General features: G+C 52.4%; 1 protein-coding gene across 15 annotated transcripts in view; it reads left to right on the plus strand.

The window, feature by feature from the left end:
* DNMT3A (DNA methyltransferase 3 alpha) overlaps positions 1-20,461 on the plus strand; it is a 105,591-nt gene extending 85,130 nt beyond the window's left edge. For 6 of the 15 annotated variants that reach the window (XM_043469184.1, XM_043469185.1, XM_043469186.1 and 3 more), the window contains 17 exons: positions 610-825; positions 1,053-1,211; positions 1,632-1,739; positions 1,957-2,113; positions 2,437-2,586; positions 2,709-2,753; positions 3,705-3,784; positions 4,270-4,382; positions 4,529-4,712; positions 4,963-5,047; positions 6,838-6,983; positions 7,829-7,919; positions 8,098-8,246; positions 9,265-9,350; positions 12,153-12,222; positions 12,866-12,984; positions 13,998-20,461. In XM_043469184.1, the coding sequence (XP_043325119.1) occupies positions 610-825; positions 1,053-1,211; positions 1,632-1,739; positions 1,957-2,113; positions 2,437-2,586; positions 2,709-2,753; positions 3,705-3,784; positions 4,270-4,382; positions 4,529-4,712; positions 4,963-5,047; positions 6,838-6,983; positions 7,829-7,919; positions 8,098-8,246; positions 9,265-9,350; positions 12,153-12,222; positions 12,866-12,984; positions 13,998-14,139 (2,100 nt within the window). In that variant the 3' untranslated portion in view covers positions 14,140-20,461. Of the gene's footprint in view, positions 1-609; positions 826-1,052; positions 1,212-1,631; positions 1,740-1,956; positions 2,114-2,436; positions 2,587-2,708; positions 2,754-3,704; positions 3,785-4,269; positions 4,383-4,528; positions 4,713-4,962; positions 5,048-6,837; positions 7,057-7,120; positions 7,798-7,828; positions 7,920-8,097; positions 8,247-9,264; positions 9,351-12,152; positions 12,223-12,865; positions 12,985-13,997 lie in introns of those variants that run through there. The other 9 variants (XM_043469179.1, XM_043469178.1, XM_043469180.1 and 6 more) reach the window with 5 other exon arrangements.
* Positions 20,462-24,377: the final 3,916 nt, after the last annotated feature.

Raw genomic sequence — 24,377 nt, forward strand, 5'->3', positions numbered from 1 at the left:
CTTGAGAACTCCAGGATGGCGTGTGAGCAGGAGAGCAGGCAAGCTCTTCTGGGTCTTGTGGTGGTGGTTGAGCAGATGGGAAAAGAACCGAGCACTCTGAACACAAAATAGTGATTTCATTGTTAGACATCACAGCAAAACTAGAATTGTGTGGAAGCCAAGACCAGGAATAGAAGGGGTCGACTGCCCAGGAAAACTGGAGAAAAGGACAAGAGGATCTGTTTCTCGACTGGGGAGTAAGATAAGAAAGGATGGAGCCAAGGTCTGTGCCTAATCTTAGGTGCATGATTGGTATCTAAACGGAATAGTCTCTGCATATAATTGATGCATATCAGAGGGTGGGCAATTGATGATGCTGACCATTGAGGAAGATTAGTTGAGGGAGGAAGATTTCCTAAGAGGCAGAAGAGAAGGCTGGAGTTGAGCCAAGTGATTGAGTTCACCTCTCAACTGCAAATCTTTCTGTTTTCAACGGCGAGCCGGTTGAGTTGATGAGGAAACTCCTGTCTCCAGCCCCTAACCTTCTGTCATGATCTCCAGACCACGGAGAGATTGAGAAGTGCCCTTTGAGTATCAGATCAGGGTAACTTCTGTTCCTTGTTTCCCCAGGCTGAGAAGAAAGCCAAGGTGATTGCAGTAATGAATGCTGTTGAAGAAAACCAGGGGTCCACTGAGTCTCAGAAGGTGGAGGAGGCCAGTCCTCCCGCCGTGCAGCAGCCTACCGACCCTGCGTCCCCCACGGTGGCCACCACGCCTGAGCCTGTGGGGGCTGATGCCGGGGACAAGAACGCCACCAAAGCAGCTGACGATGAACCGGAGTACGAGGTGAGCCGCTGGCTTCTTCACCCGCCTCGTCCGGCTCCTCCTGTCCTGCTCTCTCTACCTGACCCCACGTCTTTTGGTCTCTCCAGTCTTGCTCTGTCCATTCCGATGGAGCTCCCTCCCGGCTGTCGTGACCCTCAGACGTCCAGGGCTGGGGGTGCTGTGGGGGGAAGCAGGGTGGCAGGGCCTTGTGACCACCCTGTAATGACTTCTGCTCCTTGGGGCTCCAGGACGGCCGGGGCTTTGGCATTGGGGAGCTGGTGTGGGGGAAACTGCGGGGCTTCTCCTGGTGGCCAGGCCGCATTGTGTCTTGGTGGATGACGGGCCGGAGCCGAGCAGCGGAAGGCACTCGTTGGGTCATGTGGTTTGGAGACGGCAAGTTCTCAGTGGTGAGTTGGGGGTTCGGTGGTGGCCTGGGGGGTGGGGATGGAAAGGGGTCTTGGTCCCAGGGTCTCTGGTTTGGGCTGGGGGTGTGGTTGGAATGGGATCATAGGAGAGGGAGCTGTGTTCATCCCCACTCTGCGAATGTGTGGTTGGAAGAATCCTCAGAGGTAATGAGGTCATACTTGGAGAGTTCAGCTGCTTTCCAGGAACCCTTTACCCCAAATGCCGTTCCACCTGCATCAGGTCCTCCCCACATCTGGGGCTGGACTCTTCCTTTGCATTCTGTGACTACTTATGGGTGCATCCAGTCCTCCCGAGGGCAGAGGCGGGTCTTAATGCCCCCTCCCCGCCCCACCATGCCAGGCATGTGGTGGGTGCTCGATGAGCTTGGGAAGAGGTGCAAATGAGGCGGGTTGTGCCTCCAGGTGTGCGTGGAGAAGCTGATGCCGCTGAGCTCCTTCTGCAGTGCTTTCCACCAGGCCACCTACAACAAGCAGCCCATGTACCGCAAGGCCATCTACGAGGTCCTGCAGGTCAGTGCTCCTCCAAGGGGCTCAGGGGCGGGTGGGGTGCGGGGGTGGGCTCCATCTGGGGGCTGGAGCCCAGGGTTAGGCTTGGGCAGAGGGTCCACCTGTGAGGCCCTTTGGCCTCCTCTCCTCACTTGCCCCCTTTCTGCACCTTTTCCTGCCTCTTGGCTGAGCCCACCTTCGCTACTCTCCTGACAGCCTCCCCCACACGTGTTGCCCCCAGGTGGCCAGCAGCCGAGCAGGGAAGCTGTTTCCAATGTGCCATGACAGCGACGAGAGCGACACTGCCAAGGCTGTGGAGGTGCAGAACAAACAGATGATCGAGTGGGCCCTGGGAGGGTTCCAGCCCTCTGGCCCCAAGGGCCTGGAGCCCCCAGAAGGTACATGCAGGTGCACCAGCAACTCCATGCCTGGGCTGGGGGAGCCATGCTTGAGGGGGGGCCTACAAGGTCTCTCTCCCATCACAGTAGCCCTTGGGAATGCTACTGTCCCCGTCTCCCTGGGGTCAGGGTAGGGATAGGGCTGCTCTGGGACTCTGAATGACCTGTTCCCCATTGGCTTGCAGGCCCCAGAGAGTTGGGAGTAGGAACAAGTTAGGGACCGGGCTGCACCCCCTTGTTGTTGTAGGCAGATGTGCAGGGGAGGGAGCTGGGGTTCCTTGTCAGCGGTAACCGTGGTCTCCTCACCTGCTTCCCTGATCCAGAGGAGAAGAACCCCTACAAAGAAGTTTACACAGACATGTGGGTTGAACCCGAGGCAGCTGCCTATGCACCGCCCCCACCAGCCAAAAAGCCCCGAAAGAGCACAACGGAGAAGCCTAAGGTCAAGGAGATTATTGATGAACGCACAAGAGGTAGTGGGCCTGGTTCTGGAGGGAGTGGCCTCTGGAGGGCGTGGTGGGGTGAGGCCAGCATTCAGAGGGGTGGGTGTGGCCCTCGAGGGCCCCTCTAATGGCACACTCTCCTCCCCTCCCAGAGCGACTGGTGTACGAGGTACGGCAGAAGTGCCGGAACATCGAGGGTGAGTCGTGAGGGGCTGCTGGGTGTTGACTCTGGGAAGTCAGTTATTTGTTGTCCATGGGCTAGGCATGCGGGCCCTTCGTGTGGACATGAGGCCCACAGGTGGTGGCCGGCACAGAGCAGTAAGGTGCCAGGGGTACTTAGAGATGGCCCTGTCCCGTGCCTTCCACCGCCTCCAGCCTGCTCGACACACACCTGCCTTCCCGGTGCCACAGTCTTCCCTGTCAGTGGTAGGGGCTGGTCATTAGGGTTGTGGGTCAGAGAAAGGTGCCCTCTCTTGGACTTGCATGCAGGCTCAAGTTGCTTCAGTCGCGTCCGACTCTTCGCAAACCCCTGGACTGTAGCCTGCCAGGCTCCTCTGTCCATGGGATTCTCCAGGCAAGAATACTGGAGTGGTTGCCGTGACCTCCTCCAGGGGATCTTCCCGACCCAGGGATTGAACCTGCATCTCCTGCATTGCAGGCGGATTCTTTACACCTAAGCCACCGGGGAAGCCTGGATTTGAGCTTGGCCCTTTTACCTTTTCTCCACCTTCTCTCCTCTGATGGTCATTAGTGCCTCCCAGGTCTTGTCTCCCTTTGCCAAGTGATGGTGTGTCCAGCTCGGGGACCTCAGGGCTGGGATGAATGGGAGCAGGGGCCCAGGCCCTGAGGACTGGCTGCTCAGGGACATCTCCAGAGTGACCCAGGGTCCGGCCTGTTCTCGCAGGCAGGCTCTTGTCCTCATATCGTGCTTTTCCTGGAAGGCGGCGGTGCTGCTCTGGGAGATGAGTAGGCTTCTGGGGTGGGGCCGCATGGCCTCCCTGTTCCATGGGACCCCTCCTAGATGCCTTCCTGCCACCTTTTCTGGCTGACACTCCAGCACGCCACTAGACACAGCTCTTCTGGAGCCAGGCTTGGGCCCCAGGCGGGAGGGGGGCCCTTCAGTGACACTCTGCCTCCGCTGTTCCCAGACATCTGCATCTCTTGTGGGAGCCTCAACGTCACCTTGGAACACCCTCTCTTCATCGGAGGAATGTGCCAAAACTGCAAGGTAGGGCACACCCAGCAGAGACGAGGCCCTGGGCTGACCACACCTCCTGGCCTCTGGGCTGTAGCACGTGTGGTAGCTATAAGGGTGACTCAGGTTTGCTCTTGATGCAGAGTCCTGATAAAATGGACCCTGGGGGTTCAAGTGTCTGACCTGCTGTTGCTTTTCCTATGAGAGATCCTTGCCTCCACTCTAAGGCCTGGTTCTCGTCCCCAGATGCGGGCTCACAATGTCACAGTCACTAGTGTGAAGTGGGGGCAGGACAGGTCGTTGAGTTAGGGTTAGGGTGCCTCTCCCCACAGCGTCCCCTTCCCAGATGTGTGGTCCGGGCGGAACCCTGACTGGATGGGTGGCAGGGTTGTGTCTCTAGGGCTGTATCGAGGTTCCAAGGGGAGAGCCCGGAGGCTGGGTTTACCGCCTGTCTTTGCACTGACTGGCCTGGGTGGTGCCCTGCCCGTTGGTCTCTGAGCCTCCACACTGCTCCCTAGAACTGCTTCCTGGAATGCGCGTACCAGTACGATGATGACGGCTATCAGTCCTACTGCACCATCTGCTGCGGGGGGCGCGAGGTGCTCATGTGTGGGAACAACAATTGCTGCAGGTGAGGCCCTGCCCCGAAGGCGGTGCACTCCTCCTTGCCTGGCACCTGGACTTTCGCCGCCCATCCTGCCCAGCGCTGCAGCCACAGCCACGCTCCATCCTGGCCTGGGGGTGAGCGTCCCCTCCGCTCCCCTTGCTTCCTTCCAGGTGCTTTTGCGTGGAGTGTGTGGATCTCTTGGTGGGGCCAGGGGCTGCGCAGGCAGCCATCAAGGAAGACCCGTGGAACTGCTACATGTGTGGGCACAAGGGTACCTATGGGCTGCTGCGGCGGCGGGACGACTGGCCGTCTCGGCTCCAGATGTTCTTCGCCAACAACCATGACCAGGAATTCGTGAGTGCTGGGTGCTGGGTGGAGGGCAGCTCTTTTCAACCCCCACCTGCCAGAGCCAGAGGGCAGACTCTGCCAAAGCGAGAGCACTGGATTGAGGTCCTGAGCACCGTGTAGCCATGCCTGTGCTGCCAGCCAGGGGTGTGGGGGTCCGGAGGGCCTAAGTGCTCACAATCGGCAGAGAGGCCTGCCCCAGGTGTGGGTCTGCGGTACATTCCTGGATGCTCACCTGGCCTGTTGTGCTGGCTGCTAGGACCCTCCGAAGGTTTACCCACCTGTCCCAGCTGAGAAGAGGAAGCCCATCCGGGTGCTGTCTCTATTCGATGGAATCGCTACAGGTGAGAGTGGTTGGCATCTTGGTCCTAGGACATGGGCGCTGAGCTCGGGGGACTCTGTGTATGTCACTCTGGCAAAACAGGGTGACAGTTAATATTACAGCTGTTAAAATATTAGTCTAAGGAGGAAACTCTTGTGTTCAATGAGAAGTTGAAAATAAGTGGTAAGCCAGCATGTTCAGTGGGCATTCCCTTAAATGGGCAGGCAGGCAGGGCTAGGGGGCTCTTCAGCAGAAAATGGAGGTGTCGCTGGTCAGAGATTATTGAAGATTTTCACAAAACCTCAAAGGACAGACTTGGCGACCAAAGTAAAAACATAGGCAGTCCTGTTGTGCTTTGATTATAAGTCACAGTGAAAAACAAACTGTAAACAAAAGAGTCTAAAGAATATTTAAATTGCCCATAATCCTATAATTAGTGTTTTGGTATATGTCCTTTTACATTTTTAGATTTTAGATTTTTTCTGGGCTTGTATGTTTATATAATCATATGTAGATATTAAAATGCATAGTGTTATAACTTGCCATTTCATTTATAGTGTTATGAGTAGTTTTTCACATCAACCAATATAGGACTATGTTGTTTGTAAATGCTACATATGATTCCGTGGAGTGAAAGTACCATAATTTAATAAACCCCTATTGGATGGTTTACTTTTTTCCTGATTCTTCTGGGCAGTGCTGTAACAAGCATTCTCATACATGCGTCTTTGTATACTTAACCCATTAACTGTGTAGCCAGTTTTTAATTTCATATGGTTCTTAACCTGAGTCTTGACAACCACCCCTCTGCCCTGCCCCCAGGCTGAGGCTGTTCGATCTTTAGGAAAGAACAGTCCTCCTCAGAACTTGTCCCAGGATCAGAGGGAGATGGGAAGGCTGGGCCCAGAGACCTTGGCCAGAGGGTGGGACTGGTCCCCCGGCGGGATGTGTGTCTTCTTTACCCAGCTCAGTGCTGTCGTTGTGTGAACCTAAAGGAGTTCATGTACAGCTTTGGTTTCCCAGGCTATAACCTGGAAGCCTCCTTAATCCACGTCACACCCCAAGCGTCTGGGCAGGCTCCTTGTGGGGAGGTCTGCTAGGAGCAGATCTGCTGGGAGCAGTGGAGGATCATACAGAGTCTCCTGAAGTTCTCAGGGTCTTTCGGAACGCTGGTCTGTTCCAGCCAGCGTTTGTGGAAGGGTCCTGGTCAGGAAGCGTGAATACTGGTTAGCTCAGGAGGAAGCACATTCAATGAGACCACCCACTCTGCCTTGAAGACCCAAGAGAAGGGCTGGATCAGGCATGCGTGGTCCTCTGAGGTGGAGAGGGTGCCCAAGTGTTGGGGGCTCACAGAGGCGGGAAGGCCATCCTGGGGGCCATGGAATGAATGGGGTGGGCATCAGTGAAACCTTTTTAGAGCAGGCGGTGTTTACGTTGAGTATTGTTGGATGGCTGAATTGCAGCGTGATGTTAAGGGCCAAGGAAGGACCCGTGTACAGAAATAGCAAAGGAAAGCCCACTCGAGAGTCAACTGTTGTTCTCCCCTCGTTCCAGAAAGCCCTGGAATGTCCTTCTTGGAATGTTTTCTGAATAGATCCAATTAGGCATGAGACAGCCTCAACGGTAACAGCCTCAATGTCCTTGTTACTGATAATTCCAATCTGACCCGGAAGTTTCCAGGCAGCTTTCTGGGCAGGGTGGGGCTTGGGCCTGACTCTGACCCACGTGTCTGGCTGGCCACAGGGACCCCCTGCAAAGACCAGGGTGCCGGGCAGGTGACCCAGTGACTCTGCTTTTTGCTGGCTGGTACAGGGCTTCTGGTGCTGAAGGACTTGGGCATTCAGGTGGACCGCTACATCGCCTCTGAGGTGTGTGAGGACTCCATCACGGTGGGCATGGTGCGGCACCAGGGGAAGATCATGTACGTCGGGGACGTCCGCAGCGTTACACAGAAGCATGTACGTCAGCGCCGCAGTCCGCCCCTTTCTCCACGTCACTCATCTCCTGGACCCGCCCCTTCACGTCACTCAACTCCTGGGCCCGCCCCTTTATGGCACTCAGCCCCTGGACCCGCCCCCTTCTACACATCGCTCAGCTCCTGGGCCCGCCCCCTTTTCAAGTCACTCAGCTCCTGGGCCGGCGCCCACTGCTTTCATCTTCCTCTCCCCGCTTGAACTCTCTCCCTCCTGCTCTTCCATCTCCCTCTTTTGTCTCAAGAGGCTGGGCAGGTTCCACTGGGAATTGGGAAGCCAGGCCTTTTGGGCTTGGGCTTCTCCCTGGCTGGTTTCTGGGCCCCCTTGAGTGAAGCGCTGTGGGGGTACAGTTGGTTCCCGTCCTCGTGGTATCGCTAGCCACTGCAGCTTCACCAGCCTGCATTTTGTCGAGAGTAGTGGGGTCTGGTGGGGTCCTCTCTGAGTGGCCCTCTTGCCTTTCCAGGTAAACATGTAGACCTTGAATCCCAGCCCCTGAAGGGCATTGGAAGGGTTCAGAGGGCACAGGGCCCATTTCATCTGGCGCAGCCCGGACTGCTGTCTCTGCATGGCTGTTTTCCTTGCTGGCCTCCTAGATCCCCACAGTTCAGTCACTTCACTTTACTATCTGGAAAACTGGGCCCAGAGAGCTTCAGTAACTTGCCCATGGCTGGAAGGAGTGTGTATGTGTGTGTAGACAGCATACAAAGCATTCGGGTCTCTTCTCTCCCAAGCAAAGTACTTTTTTTTGCCAACTTCACAGATCATTTCTCTCTTCCTTTCCGCCTCTGTCCCCGGACATCAGGCCCATCACATTACCTTTATCCTCCCAGATCCAGGAGTGGGGCCCGTTCGATCTGGTGATTGGGGGCAGTCCCTGCAATGATCTCTCCATCGTCAACCCCGCCCGCAAGGGACTCTACGGTAGGTGGCTCGTCACCCCTCCGCCTCCTGAGCTGGCGCTTCCGCACATCGGTTTCCTCTTTGGATATTTCTGCCCTGGGACGGCTACTCCCAACGATCCCACCCTCCCCGTGCCCGAGCCACACCACTGTCTCCTGCAGACAGCCCCAGCTGATGGCTTTCTCTTCCGACCTCTCAGAGGGCACTGGCCGGCTCTTCTTTGAGTTCTACCGCCTCCTGCATGATGCGCGGCCCAAGGAGGGAGATGACCGCCCCTTCTTCTGGCTCTTTGAGAATGTGGTGGCCATGGGCGTTAGTGACAAGAGGGACATCTCGCGATTTCTCGAGGTATAGCCAGCACCCTTGGTTTGGCCAGCTCACTAATGGCTTCTACCTTGGACTGCTGCTTTATCCCTATCTCATCTGCATTGTGGAGCTGGGGACTGGGGACTTCTGCTTTGCAAGGGGCCCGTTGGTAAGCTCTGGGCTTCCCGAGTAGGTGAGGAGGAATCCCACCCCTGATAGAACCCGTGGCCTCACTCTTAAGAGGTGGTATGTCAGTGTGGCCTCAGAGTGTGGAGGACCTGACTGTCATAAGCAAGGTGGAGTGCCAGACTCCTTGGCTGGGAGGTCTGTGTGCTGTTTCCCTGGGGGAACCTTTTGAGATGCCAGAATCAGTTTTCCCAACCAGGATGGTTTGTCCTCATTCCCAGGCACCATGATGGGTGCTTTATGCCACCTGGGAAGAAAACACGGTTTATCTCTGTTTTTACTTCCAGTAATGTGGGTCCCAACTTGGCTGAGCCCAGTTTGGGCCTGTGCAGAGGGTTTCTGGGCCAGAGTCCTTCTCTGGCTGAGCAGTTTGTGTACCCAAGTCTTGGGGTCAGACCCCTTAAGCTGGTGTTGACTGTGTTGGAGCAAGCGTCTGTTTGGCTCATTATCTGGACATGCAGTAAAGACATCCATACTTGTTGGAATGTTTTTTCCCAAAGCCTCTGGGTTAGCTGGAGCTGTGTGGTCCAACGAGGTGGACATCTGCCACATGCGGCGTTTAAACTGACGTTAAAACTCCCCAGTCGCACCAGCCTCCTCAAGTACCCAACCATCAGCACCTGGTGGGCTAGTGGATACAACATGGAACAGTGCAGATAGAACATCTCCATCTTGGCAGTGTGGACCATGTGCGGGTCTAGAATGTTCCTGTGGGAGCATGTGGAATGTAGCTGAGTTTGATTCTGGCTTTTCCAGGGAGCTTCAGGCTGTCACAGTGTGGCCTCTTGAGAGAGAAGTGAGAGCCTTTGAGGCTCTAAACTAATAAGTTTCCTGGCACGCTATAATATTCGTCTCTCTCTCTTCTGTTTTATAGTCCAACCCTGTGATGATTGATGCCAAAGAAGTGTCAGCTGCGCACAGGGCCCGCTACTTCTGGGGGAACCTTCCTGGTATGAACAGGTTGGTGAGAGCTCCGTGCCTGGGTGGCCATGGGTGGGTGTCTGCAGGCAGGACGATGGTGCGAGGGGTGACCAGCCTCCCCTGCAGACCAGCTTGCTGCTCTGCCAAGTATTTTGTCTTTGCTTTTCCTTGAGGAAGAAGGGGAGTCAGGGTGTAGAAAATAACTTGGCTAAGAATCGAAAAACTAGTGGTCCCAGATAGGGCCTTTAAAAAGCACACTCTTGACACAGAAGACCGTGTATGGTGCTGCTGAGTTACAGGGTTGGTTCTCTTGTACTGGTGATGTGTCGAGAGTCAGCTAGTCCTTAGTTTCCTGAGGTAAAGCCACGGAGGACGTGTTTGGGAATGGGAAAGAGTGGTGCCTGCCGCTGGGCTCCAGAGACAGCATCTTTTTTTTTTAATATTTTCTTTTTTTTTTTCATTTATTTTTATTAGTTGGAGGCTAATTACTCTACAATATTGTAGTGGTTTTTGTCATACACTGACATGAATCAGCCATGGATTTACATGTATTCCCCATCCCAATCCCCTCTCCCACCTCCCTCTCTACCCGATCCCTCTGGGTCTTCCCAGTGCACCAGGCCCGAGCACTTGTCTCATGCATCCAACCTGGGCTGGTGATCTGTTTCACCCTAGATAATATACATGTTTCAATGCTGTTCTCTCGAAACATCCCACCCTCGCCTTCTCCCACAGAGTCCAAAAGTCTGTTGTGTACATCTGTGTCTCTTTTTCTGTTTTGCATATAGGGTTATCATTACCATCTTTCTAAATTCCATATATATGTGTTAGTATACTGTAATGGTCTTTATCTTTCTGGCTTACTTCACTCTGTATAATGGGCTCCAGTTTCATCCATCTCATTAGAACTGATTCAAATGAATTCTTTTTAACGGCTGAGTAATATTCCATGGTGTATATGTACCACAACTTCCTTATCCATTCATCTGCTGATGGGCATCTAGGTTGCTTCCATGTCCTGGCTATTATAAACAGTGCTGTGATGAACATTGGGGTGCACGTGCAGAGGCAGCATCTTGAAACAGCAGGCACCACACAGCTTAGAGCATCCTGCTCCACTACTGTTCACGCACATTGTTGGCATCGAGTCCTTTTTTGGGAAGATGCCCTTTGTGTAGTTTGCACAGAGATGTTAATGTCCAGGAACGAAGAAAATTTCATTTCTTCAGTGTAATAGTCATATTATAAAAAGGCCTATGAGAAGAAACCACCAGGTTTCTCCCCCAGTGGCTCAGAAGGTAAAGCATCTGCCTACAACGCGGGAGATCCAGGTTCAATCCCTGGGTCGGAAAGGTCCTCTGGAGAAGGAAATGGCAACCCACTCCAGTACTCGTCTGGAAAATCCATGAACGGAGGATCCTGGCAGGCTACAGTCTATCGGGTCGCAAAGAGTCAGACACGACTGAGCGACTTCACTCACTTTATGAGGAGAAAAGAATTCTGGTTGAGAGTCAGCGGTTCAAAAGCAGAGGGATACTCCCCCAATTGCAATAATATATTACAAAGAGAAGTATTTTCCAGAATGTTTTAAGTTTTTTTTTTAATTATTTTAATTGGGGGATAATCACACTGTTGTGATGATTTTTGCCATGTATCAGCATGAATCGGCCATAGGCTATGTGTCCCCTCCCTCCTGAACCGCCTCCCACCCCCACCCCAAATGTGGATTTTAAATCTCCATGGTTTCCTTGTAAATTAGATGAACCATTTAACCTGACCTCGGTCATCTACTATGCCTCTCTGCCAATAGCAGGAGGTTTTAGGAACTTCCCAGTCTCAGACCCGTTTGGCAAAGCTCCTGTCTTTCTCGAGGGCTTGTGGCTCGGAAGGAGGTGGGTCAGTGGGTAGCTGACCTAAAAACTGTCTTGGTGTCCCCCTAACCTTCCCAGGATGTCTGTGCATATTTGATAAAGTGGATGGGCTTATGTAGTATAGTATTTTTATAGAGCCACTAAGTCATTATCTCCTGACAGACCTTGGGCCTGTGGGGTTTTCTTACCTGCTTCTTCCAAGCCTAAAATTTTAGAACTCTGAGCTTCCAGGAGGAGTGGAGTTACTGCAGGGGACAAAGTACAAGCACAAGGGGACAAAGTACGCTCTGTGTGTGTGTGTGTGTGTGTGAGGGTGGGTGTGCGTGCACATGTGCACATAAACAGAGAGGAGTTTGGAGGTGCAACTTGACCATGGGTCCTGGGTGGTAGACCACTATGTGAAACCTTTAGTAAGTAATCCTAAATGTCAGAAAAGGCTATCACCTAAAGTGATACTTAGTGATCTTTTCTGCCTTCTGAATAGTGACACGTTGAGTGTCACGGAGTTTTAGTCTTCTGGGGACTGTGCAGAATTTAAGTTCTTGTTAACTGTACATGTAAGATGTACAGTTTGATGAGTGTCATCCACCGTACATACCTGTAACCATCACCATAGTCAAAATACAGAACATTCTGTCATGCCAAAGCTTGCTTTGTGATGAGTACTTTTCAGGTGCAGTCTATTTTTAGGGAACAGGTTTAAAAATAATTGGGTGTTTCCCCTTCTTGGCAGGCAGGCGTTATCTGTTTATTTGTAGTTTGGGACCACTTTTGAGTTTACCTTAAAGGATTTGATGCTTCATGGCCCTATGTCCGTGAGTGGCCACAGTGTCTGTGCCCGTGTTTGGGGGAGTTTGATGGGGGTTCTTTACTTCTCCATGTGAATCAGATGGCTGCTGGGTCAGTGCTGAGAGTGCATCCCTGCCATTCTCCTGGTTTCGGTCGTTACCCTCTCTCTCCTGCCTCCTAGGCCATTGGCATCCACTGTGAATGATAAGCTGGAGCTGCAGGAGTGTCTGGAGCACGGCCGAATAGCCAAGGTTAGCCCCAGCATCAAAGCCCTCTGCTAGGGGTAAGGAGAAGGGCAGGATGCGCTGGAGCAGCACCAGGGCTGTGTGCTGCCTGCGGAGGATGGAACTCGGGGTTGCAGTTGGCCAGACAGGGAGGGTCTGGGGGAAAGCCTGAAGGGCAGGGGAAGAGGTCAGAATCCTTGCTGAGTGTCGCCCTGCTGGTCCCGTGGGAGGCAGACGCTAAGAAGTCTTGGCCGAGATCCCTGGGCTTTTGAATTACCAGGCCAGGATCATCATTGCACGAACCTTCAGAGCAGATTCTCCTATGATGTGGCAGTTCCATTTCTCTCTGGAGAAATCTCCTGGGACTGCTGGCACCCCAGGGGTGGTGTCTTTGTACCCCTGGGTAATTCGGCATCCTTTTGCCTGTAAATCATTACTCCTGGGAAGAAAAACATTTCTTAGAATACTTGGGAAGGACAGTGGCTCAAGCTGTTGTCTCTAGTCCTTGGCCAGCAGGATTGGAGTGAGGATGGCCGGGTACCCTCTGTGTAGGAGGAAGAGCAGGGCAACCCTGGCCCCTGGATGAAGCAGGCCTTGTAGGCCTCGGACATGGCAGTCGCTGTCAGCTGCGGATGAGTGCTCATCTTCCGTTTCCTCTCCCATCTTCTAGTTCAGCAAAGTGAGGACCATTACTACTAGGTCGAACTCCATAAAGCAGGGCAAAGACCAGCATTTCCCCGTCTTCATGAATGAGAAAGAGGACATCTTATGGTGCACTGAAATGGAAAGGTACCCACTCTTTGTGCTGGTGGGGGGTGGGATCCCGGCCTCTGTGCCAGGCTCAGATCCCTTGCAGACATCCTGTGAGCAGTGGGTTTGTCTTCCCAGGCATTTCCCAACATGGCTGATGCCCGGGGAGGACTCTGCATTGTGAGGCTGGGCTAAAGTAGGGGGCATCTAGGAATCTGTCCCTGGTGCCTTGGCTCCCAGTGGTCCTGCTCAACTCCAAAGAGACACTGCAGCTGCAGAGCCGGTCCCGCCACCCGGAGGCCAAGAGGGACCCGGCTTCCCTGCTTCACGCTGCTCATGTTAGGTTCTTTGTAGACCAAGACAGCACGGGAGCAGATGGGCCTTACAGCTTCAGTGCCCTCGTTTGTGCAGACTGGACTCGAGTCCTTTTTCTTGGGGTAACTTTGATTTAGTCAAACAAAGAGACAGTTAACACACAACCAGAGCAAGCAGGAACTCCTGATGTCAGGCATGAGTTGGGAGCCCTTGCAGAGTTTTCCCTCCTCTGCGGTGGGGGGTGGGGGGGTGGGAAGATATAGGAATGTGTATTTATTACAGACTTGAGATGCCCACTGTGGGTCTCAGTCTCAGGTGAAGCGTGTCCTGGATGTGTTTTTCACAAACACTGACTTTGTTTCTGGGCGTCCCGTGTGGGTCAGTGGTCAAGAATCCACCTGCCAATGCAGGAAACGCGGGTGACGCAGGTTTAATCTCTGAGTTGGGATGATCCCCTGAAGGAGGAATGGCTACCCACTCTGGTATTCTTGCCTGCGAAATCCCATAGACAGAGGAGTCTGGTGAGCTGTCCAGTCCATGGGGTTTGCAGAGTCAGACACGACTGAGCACACAAACAGCTTTGTTTCCGCTGTATGGTAAATCTCGGCAGTCATCATCTTAACTTGCCTTCAGACCCACATAAAGTAGCCAGGCGCCTGAGACTCGAATTGGTTATCACAGACAGGATCGCCCCAGGCTGGCGCTGACCCCTGCCCCTCTCTGCCTTTTCTCCCCAGGGTGTTTGGCTTCCCTGTCCACTATACCGACGTCTCCAACATGAGCCGCTTGGCGAGGCAGAGACTGCTGGGCCGGTCGTGGAGCGTGCCGGTCATCCGCCACCTCTTCGCTCCGCTGAAGGAATATTTTGCTTGTGTGTAAGGGACGTGAGGGCAAACCAAGTTAGTGACACAAGGTTTAACAAACAAACAAAAAACACAAAACACAACAGAACACCAACAACGTGAGGATGGAGAGAAGTATCAGCACCCAGAAGAGAAAAAGGAATTTAAAACAAAACAAACAAACCCCACAGAGGCGGAAATTCCGGAGGGCTTTGCCTTGCAAAAAGGGTTGGACATCATCTCCTGATTTTTCGATGTTAATCTTCAGTCCTATTTAAAAACAAAACCAAGCTCCCTCCCCACCCCCACTACCCCCTTTTTTTCTGGTCAAACCTTTTGTTTTCTACTCTTTTCAGAGGGGTTTTCTGTTTGTTTGGGTTTTTGTTTCTTGCTGTGACTGAAACAAGAGGGTTTATTGCAGCAAAAAAAAAAAAAAAAGAATCAGTAACAAAAAATAGTAACCATACCTTGCAGAGGAAAGATGGGAGAGAAGGAAAAAAAGGAAATTCTATAGAAATCTATATATTGGATTTTTTTTTTCTTTTTTTTTTTTTACTATATATCTTTTTTTTTGTTGTTGTCTCTAGCCTGATCAGATAGGAGCACAAGCAGGGGACAGAAAACAGACACTCAGGTGGCAGAGTCCCCTCCCAGCCACTGAGCTGTCTTGCCAGCACCATTCCTGGTCATGCAGATCACAACCCAACTAGCAGCAGAGAGACGAGAACACCACACAAGACCCTTTTATACAGTATTCAGGTGCCTACCACACAGGAAACCTTGAAGAAAATCAGTTTCTAGAAGCCGCTGTTACCTCTTGTTTACAGTTTATATATATATGATAGAAATGAGATATATATATAAAAGGTACTGTTAACTACTGTACAACCCGACTTCATAATGGTGCTTTACAACAGCGAGATGAGTAAAAACATCAGCTTCCACGTTGCCTTATGTGCAAAGGGTTTTAACCAAGGATGGAGAAAGGGAGACAGCTTGGAGGTGAACCGTTTCCGTGGTGGGGTTTTTTGATTTCCCCTTGGTGTTTAACAAGGTGTGAAGGAGAATTTGGGAACAGCGTTCTCCCGCTTCTCCCTGCCAAAAAAAGGGGGGTGAGATTTGGTGGTCGGGACCGTGGAAAGCTGAGAGTGGGATCCATCCAGGCTCACGCAATAACCTTTTGATTTTTTTCGAAAAGGAGACTCCCTCGGCAAGATGGCAGGATGAGGGGTCTTCATTCCCAATTTCTCACATTAGCCGATTCGAGGGCTCCTTGCGGTGGGATCAGAAAAAAAATCCAGAGTGCGGGCAAGTGACAGTTCAGACCCCACCTGGAGCAAATAAAAAAACATACAAAACGTACTGGTGCTCTCCTGTCTAAGTCGCTTTTTGTGTGTTCTTTTATGAGGCCCCCACCATCCACCCTCTGTGCACAAGGCGGCTTCCGGCCCCTGGAATGTGATGTTTTTGGTCATCTCCAAAGGCTGCAGTTTTATACTGGGAGGCTGATGACACCTTTTGTTATAATTATTCTTATGGTTCTGGTTATAATTATGTTTGTTTTCAGATTTTCTTTTAAGAAAACAAAAACCCAACCCCCCCCTCCCTTTAGGTTTCAAACCAAGGTGCGGGGAGCAGGGTGCTTCTAAGTTAGTGGTGGCCCTGGTGCCCTGGCTCCCCACCCCTCGGGCCAGGTGGGCCACCAGGCGCGGCGGGCAACAGCTGAGCGGCCGGGGGGGGTCCCCGAGGCCGGCCTTCCGGGCGCATCCCTCTTCTCTTCTGCTTCCCTCCTCTCGAGTCACGTGTGTCAGGGCTGGAGGGAGGACCAGGCCCCTCTCTCCTCGCGTGTGTGATCGGAGTGGTGTGTATTTTTTTTCTAGTACTTGGTCTGATGAAAGCTGTGCTCTTACCTCGAGTCGGCAGCACCTGGAGCCCCAAGTGCACGACACTTGGTTCCGCTTCCCACCGAGGCAGGCGGCCTGGCGTTGGCGGTAGGCAGGGCTGGTGTGGGTGGCTCCAGGGTGAGGGCCCAACGGGCAGACGCCTGCCTGAATAGATGGGGTGTAGATATGTGGCATATAGAGATATATATTTTATAATGGGAGGGGGGAATGGCACCTCCTGGGACTGGCAGGGCTGGGAGGTGTGCTGTCAAGCACATGGTCCCATGTTCGCATCCCTAGAAAGATAGGGCCTATGCTGATAGGCGCTATATAAATACATAGATAGGGTCATGTATAAGAAATATTATGTCGTGGGGAGTGGGGGAAGGAGGCTCAGAAGGCTGAGTCTCGGGCCCCACTGCAGACAAGCCCCACACCAATCAATCAGTCCCACACGCACACACAGGAACATGTTTCTATACCGATGCATAACAAATGCACGTGCGCACACACACACACACACACACACACACACACACACATACACACACAGCCAGGGAGCTCCCAGTGCTCTTCTCCCCAGGATTCAGGACTTTGCGGAGTCGGCCCTGCAGCTCTTTACCTCTGTTGCCCTGTTTGCAGGTAGACTGTCAATCCCAGAAGTTGCTAGGTGCTGAAGACAGGAAAAGGAGGAGGTTTTCTTTTAGCAGGTGCTCTCCTCTAGCAGGTAGCGTTCTATCTCTTTTGCCCCTGGTGATGTCAAAAGATTCTTCTGTTAGCAACCTGTGACACTGACCTGCAACCCTAGGCACCAGTCAAGTCAGCCCTCAGCTCCCCCTACCTATTCTCCCCCCGTCCAAAATGAAACTGACGTCCAGGGCTGTCTTGGCCAGGGGGCTTCCATTGGAAAGAAATGGGACAGCGAACCTCATCTTTGAAATAAAGCAAATTAGTAATTGGTTAAAAAAAAAAAAAATTAACCAAGCTTTGAATCCCTTGCTCATTGCTCAGGAGTAAGCTCACAGCTGGTGGCCATGGTCTCCCACTCCTTTTAGGGGGTGCTTAGTCCCACACCTCAAGCTACTCATATCCTTGTCAGATTGGTTTTTAAGATCATACCCGGTTGCTTCCTGCCAGCTCTGCCGTGATGGCAGGTGGTGACGGTGGGCTCCCACGGGGCTGGAGCAGCTGGCGGGGGGGTTCCCTCTGCCCCTCCCTCGTTGGAGTCTGTACCCAACTGTGGTGCTCACCCCGCCCCCCTCCTTCTCCAGCCAGGCTCCATCTTCCCGCCCGGAGCCCACCAGCACCACTCCGGAGGGCGGGGGAGGAGGGCTGCGCAGACAGTCCAAGGTGCTCCCTCCCCTGGCGGCGGCCGACGCTAAGGTCTTCCCAGCCTGTGTCAGGACTGTCTCTTCCTCTGCAGACCTTCTGGCTCTCCTAGGCCATGTGTCTGCTGCTGTGTGCAGGGGTTTGTTTTTCCCAGTGGCCCAGGTTCCATCCAGGGAGTGAGCGTGGGGAAGAAACTTGGTAGCCAGGGATGTGGCAAGCCCTGAGGGGTCAGCGTGGGCCGGCCAGCTTGCTTGTTGTCCGGCCATCTTGCTTGTTGTGGCTGATCTTTGTTCCTCCTGGTCTGGCAACCTGACTTGGCCAAAGGCCCCCTTGCAGGGATGAGTGTTAACAATCTCCAGCTTTTCTTCCCGCCACACCTGGGGGCTTGATCCCACAGTAGAACTTGGCAGGCCCCAAGGGGACCTTGGGAATGTGCCAACTTGGCCAGGCTGGGGTGCTCTTCACTATATCCTTCCAACCCCCAGGGTGCCTCTGGGGATACCTTCTAAAGGAGAGCTGTGCTGGATAGGCCGAGTCAAAGTTGTGCGTGGATTAAGGTGGGGGATCATTGGTAGAGGCAGTGCAGTGGGAGAAACCAGGAAGGCCTTTGGAAAATTCTGGAGCATGTTCTTGGTGGAGTTTTGTTTCTGTTGAGCAGGCTCATGTACAAATTCCTGGAAATGGGGGTTTCCAGGGACTTAGGGTGGTACCCCCTACTTACTGCAGGTGCCAAGTGGAGTGTGGTGCCAAAGAGATCCGTGACTCTGGGCTGGGGGAGCTGGCCGGGGTCACAGAGCTGGGGGTTGTCTGCCCACAGAGGAAGCTGGTACTTGGCCAGCAGCTGCTGTGCTCTGGGGGCCTCGAGCTGGTTGGTGCTGACCCCCTTCCCTGGGGACCAGCCGAAGTGCATAGGCTGGGGAGCTGGGGGTGAAGGCTGGTGGGGTCTTGCAGACAGCCACCCGGGTGTGCCACTGTCTGTTTTTCTTTATAGACCCCAGAATCTTCCTGCTGTTGAACATTCTAGAAAGCAGACTTCCCCAAAAGAGTACAGGGGGCCGCTTTGCTTTTGAGACGGGCCTGGGAGAGGTTGGCTGGCGAAGGTGCCTGTGTGGGTTTTTGATGATTCTGTAGGATGCGGATTGGGACAGGCCGACCCAGCAGGAAGGAAGGCTAGTGGACATTGAACTAGTCTCCCCCTACTTCCCGAGCAACTGGCAATTCTGGGGAAACCTCGATGGGAATAGCCCACCATCTCCAGCACAGGATGGTGTACAACAGGAGCAAGGGAAGGATTCTTTCAGCAGAGCCATCCAGGGAGTGGTCTTAGTCTTCATCTCACTGATGACATAAGTTATATATAAAGTGGGTCTTGGAGGCGGATTTGAATTCCTGTTGTCCTGCCTGGTGCAGAGATGCTGTGGCAATGGTGTCTTTAAGAGGTGTCATTTTCAGGGAACTTGCAGGGTTAGGGCCATGGGACCTGCCTGGCACTGCGATCTGATCTGACGAGAGCTGCTTGTTATTTGTGGTCAGCAGAGCCCAGATGCTGCTGAGAACTGGGTTTCTAGCCAGGCCCTGTTTTAATCCTGGGAGATGAGGAATCTGAATTTGTCATCGGGCAGGGTCTAGTCTGGACGCTTTCAGCACTTGTGGTCAAGAGAGGACACTGGAGTTGTCCCGCTCTCTTTTCCTCCACCTCTGGAGGGGTGGCGTGGAGCCGGATTGGCCCCCCAGGCCGTTCCCTGCTGGGGCAAGGATTAATCACAAGTGTTTGGAGGATCTAAGAGGAAAGAGGATAGGTTTATATCAAGGATGGACTCCACTGTTCTAGCAGAAGCTCTTGGATCTTTACGTTTTGGTAAAGGAAGGCCGGGGTCTCTAGGATGTGAGGTCAGACCCTCTTGCACTGTGTGTTCCTGAGACCTGGCTGAGCAGGCCTGTGGTTGGCCTCCTGTTTACCGCTGGCCCTCAACAGTGGAGTCCAGGGGAGAGGGACAGACAGGCAGGTCAGAAGTAGTGAGGACAATGATGGAAGGTCCTTGGCTGGTCGTGACTGGCTAAATTGCCCTGACGGAAGCCCCCAGACTCCTGTAACTCCCCTAACTGGAAAACTTCCCCGAGGGGCATGGGAGGGCGGCTTCCTCATGGCCTCCAGCCCTGGGCCCGAGAACATGAGCAGGGATCCGAAAGCATCACCTGAGTCCCATTTCACTTCACAGACTGATTTGGTAGCACAGCCCTAGAATCCAACCAACCACAAAAATACCGAAATTCCTTAGAATACGCAGAGGGAGGAGGTGACTCAACAAGGTGCTAAAACATTTTATTAAAAATATATATTGTTAAATTAAGTCTGCTGTCTGGACAATGACTGTTTGTTTTGTTTTCTTGTAGTGGAGTTTAAAAGAGACTATTATTTTACTCTGATATATTATTATTAAAAAGGCATTTTAACTTTGTACTTGAAAACTAAATGAACGATTTCATGTGTTTTAGCTGAGGCATTGAAGTAGCGGGTGCTTACTTATTTGTGGGAAATCATGTATTCATACTGAAGAATAAACTCCGTAGCTGATTTGGTAATAACTTTTACTGTTACAGACGATTTCGCTTTGACCCCGGCGGGAGAGCACTTTGACTGCACATTCCACGCAGCTAAATGCAGGACTTACTCCCCGACCCTTCCCTTCCCGGCCCTCTTTCCTTTTTCTTCAGTTCCTCTTCTGACTCTTTGTTGTTGTTGTTGTTTTTTTTTCTTCCTGGTTCCAGCATCCTTTCACCACTGTATTTTTTTTTTTTTTTTTTTTTAGGGTTGCTTCTCTATTTATTGACAATAATAATGTACATTTCACAGTCTGGTTCTGGGACATTGGGGAGGGGGTGTGAGAAGGCCCTGCGTGGGTCCCCACCGCCATGCCCCCATGTCCTGTTGTATCTCTGTGTAAGTGATGCTCGTGACATAGCTGTTATGAAATAATTATAAAGAGGTCAGTGCGTACAGCAGATGTAGAAAGTCTGTCAATTCCGCCTTCATCACATTTTTTTTTTGTGCCCAGAAGAATATAATAAAGCTCCTTTCTAATGTACTTGTGCTGGAGAACACTTGAATAAATGGACTGTTTTTGTGCAAAAAGAAAAACGGAAAAAGCACCGTAATAATGTCCTTTTGTCTTGCGTCTCCTTCCCCCTGACATGACTGTTCTCAGCCTTCCCCAGAGAGGTTTAAGTGCCCCAATCGGGAGGTCCTAGCATTGGGTGTGGACAATGCAGTTCCTCCCTTTAAAACATCACCTGCATGAACATTCGATAAGGATTGTAAACCAGATTTAAAAAAGGGTGGTTTGATTGACTGGAAGGTCAAAGATCAGTTAGCGAGGCGGAGTTGCTGGAAAAGCAAAATTCTGTCCAAGGCTGAGCGGGGAAGATGATCATCAGAGGGGTCACAGGGCTTTGGTCATGGGCACTGTTCCCCTCTCTCTGGGTTTTTTTTTTTCCCCAAAACACAGGGGCATCCAGAAGAGAGCAGCGGTGTGGTGGACAGTCCGGACTGGGCAATGGACCCTGCGAGACACAGGCATTTGGCCTGAAAAAGGGAGAATTGAGGGATGAGTGCGGACAGTGACAGGGCGAGCCCAGGGGGTGGGGTGGTTCTGGGTCATTCCATGTGGCGGGTGGAAGAGGGGCCTGCAGGCAGAGGTGAGCCTGTTTCAGCTCAGCATAGGGAGACCCTGTTTCACTCCTGGCCGGCAGTACAGGGCTGCCCTGAGTACAGCGAAACCCTGGTTGATCAAGGGGTGCTGAACGGCCACTGGGGCTCATGCTGGGCTTCCCTGAGACAAGTCTGGGTTCTGGCTGACCCGCCCCTCCTCGGCCCTATCTGGCTAGCAGACAGTGCCTTGTGGTTGGAAGAGCCTGTCCACACACGACATCCCCTTTGTCCTCATGATTCTTTGCCTGATGGTCACTAGTTCCCTGTCCTCCCATCTAAGAAACTGATCGGAACACACAGAAGAATTGGACTTTTCCCATCACATTTCCTTAAGACCCCCATTTCATGCTGCACTTCCATCCTAAGCACCAAGCAGATCCAGTCAACGGTTTCTTTTCTTAAAGGAGGGTTATTCAAGGTTTCTTTCCTACATTAGATGTTGAGGGAGGTTTAGGACGGCACCACTTTGCTGGCAGCTTTGAAAGAAATTATAAGGGGAAATTTTGAGAAAAAGAAAATAACAGGCCCCCCCCCCCCCACTCCCATGGGCACTTTTTATTTTCTTTACAAAATTGTAAATGTGTATTTAACTTCTACTTTTTTCTCATATTTTTCAGTGTTGATGTAGAATTCTTTTTTAAAAAATGGCTGCATGGCATTTTCTTGTTGGATGTTTGTTTCTATATATATATATATATATATATATATATATATATATGCATTTTATTTTAGATATAAATAGAGCTGCAATAAATATCTTTATATGTTGGCTTTCCCCCCCTATATTTTGTATTTTTTTCTTTTAAGATACATTCCCAGGAATGAAACTTACTGGGGCAAAGTAGATGAACATGGTGGTTGGATCCTGACACATTTGCCTGATTTCCGCCCAATCCTCAGCTCTGAGACTCTGAGTTCAGAAAGAAACAAATCATACAAACTTTGAAATGTGTTCATCTCAGTGAGAAAGACTCAAGACTCTGTGTGAGAGAGAAGCTGGAGATCTACAGCTACAAGCCAGAGATGGAAGCAATACTATTTGGTCACTAAATTTTGAAAGTGAGCTCATCTGGAATGTGGACCTGGAGGAAGCCTGGTAGAGGGTGGAATTCACGCCGAGAGTCTAGCTCCAAAGCTAAGGAGAAATGGGAGGGTGTTTTTGGTGCCTTCCTGCTCTGAAAGCCAAGGCTGAGCACCCCAGTGTCATCTGAGCTGGGGGATGGGAGGTCTGGCCAGAGCTTATGGGAGGGAGCTGCTGGGGCCATTTCATTACTAGAAACCATCCTGTGAAGTTCCTGGATTTAAATAAGATGTTATTTGATGATACAGGGGTTGGGAGAGATAGGAAAAGGTCAGGGCTGGGCAGGAATCAAGGTAAATGGGGATTGACTGCTCGGGGGAGGGCAGGCTGCCCTGGTTAGGGAGGAGGTGCCATATACCACCAGGTCCAGGCTTGTTGGTTGAAGAGATCCTTCCCTGGGTGCAACAAGGTTAATTTGGGTCTGGAGTGGAATTAGAAGAGGGAGGAGAGAAGAGGCTGGCTGGGGGCTGGCTGGTGGGGAAGCCAAAGTCATACATAGCAGGGCCAGAGGGGCAGGTGTGGGCAGTGGGTGTCACTCCTGGGGGTGCCGGTTTTGGGGGTGAGGCTGCAGTGGGGGGGAGAAAGTGTATGTTAGAGGTGGGGGCACAAGGAAGTCACGTCCAAGGAGGATGAGGCTCCCTTTGGACAGTACCCTGGTCTCACCCCAAAGCTCCCTTTCTCTTTAGTTCCTACACACTTTAAAATGGGCTTTCCCGGTAGCTCAGATGTTAAAGAATGTGCCTGCAGTGCAGGGAGACCCTGGTTCCATCCCTGGGTCAGGAAGATCCTCTGGAGAAGGGAATGGCAACCCACTCTAGTATTCTTGCCCAGAGAATTCCATGGAGAGATCATGGGGTGGCAAAGAGTCAGACATGACTGAGTGACTTACACTTTTCACACTTTAAAAGGCCATGGCCCACTCACCTCAGCGCTACCTTTCCCTCCCCTCAGCTGGGATCCGAGGAGGGGCTGCGGCCGGGCTGGAAGGCTGGAGGCTTGGGGACGACAGCCTCTGAAGGTGAACAACTCAAACTGCAATTTCCAGAGGTGGGTTCAAATGTCAAAGAGCAGCCCTGCCAAGCTCTCCCTGTTCAACCCCTAAGTCCCAGGTGCACTGAACTGTATCAGAAGAAAGACCGTCATTTAGAACGCGCTTGTCTGGATCCTGTGTGGCCTCGGGCAGGTCAGCCACCCTTCTTGGGCCTGGGTCTTCTCACTGGAAACTTGGGTTTTGATGTGTGGTCAAGCATATGGCCTCTGGTGGTACCCTTGTGAAAAGGGAGGAGACTCGGAGCCTTTGGCCCTGAGGCCCTGATGGGTCACAAACCCTGCAGCCCCCTCCCCGCTGCTTCACTGGAGGCAGGAAAAATGCCAGCATAGAGAAATATACCCCACCTCTCCCAAGGCGTCCATCCCTTGTCTGGCCCTGACTTGGCTTGGGTAACAGCGACATGAGCTTACTCCATCACCGAGGTCCTGCCTGGCCCAGTGTGAGGACTTCCCGTTACCTCCCTGTCCTTCCTCCCCCCCCACACCTCTCGCCTGTCTCTAGAGGGGGCTGTGCTGATCCCCACTCAGATACCCTGTTTCTCTGCTCCGCTTTACAGCGATGAAACTTGAAGGCACTCCCAGCCCTCACCAGCTCTGCTTGCTCACTTCCTGTTCCCCTCCCTCCTCCCCCAGCAGGGCCATCACCCCCCTCCCATGACCTCTCAAGAGCTGGACCAGGGGACTCCCCTCCTCCCTGAGTTGCTGACATCACACCCTGCATCTTCCTATGCCCCTGGGTCCCTTCCTCTTCCTGTCCTCAGTGTGTGGGAGGGTCTGGGACTCCCACATCCTCCTCCACCCCAGCTTCCCTTGGAGGCCCAGGTTCATATATCCAGCTGTGATCATACATCCAGCTGGCCCCCACACTTGGAGGTTACACAGGCACCTTAAATGTGACCTGAAAACCCTAATTCTTGGTCTCCTCTCAACCGGCTCCTAGTCTGTGCCTCAGTAACTGGCGCTTGTGAGTGTATGCTAAGTCACTCAGTTGTGTCCAACTCTTTGTGGCCCCCATGGACAGTAGCCTGCCGGGCTCCTCTCTCCATGGAATTTTCCAGGCAAGAATACTGGATTGGGTTGCCACTTCCTCCTCCAGGGAATCCTCCTAACCCAGGGATCAAACCAGAGTCTCCTGCATTGGCAGGCAGGTTCTTTACCACTGAGCCACCAGGGAAGCCTTCCTATCACCCTACAGAGTGAAATACCTGATAGTATGTAGCTAC

Source organism: Cervus canadensis, chromosome 5 (assembly GCF_019320065.1).
Source record: "Cervus canadensis isolate Bull #8, Minnesota chromosome 5, ASM1932006v1, whole genome shotgun sequence".
Lineage (NCBI taxonomy): Eukaryota > Metazoa > Chordata > Mammalia > Artiodactyla > Cervidae > Cervus > Cervus canadensis.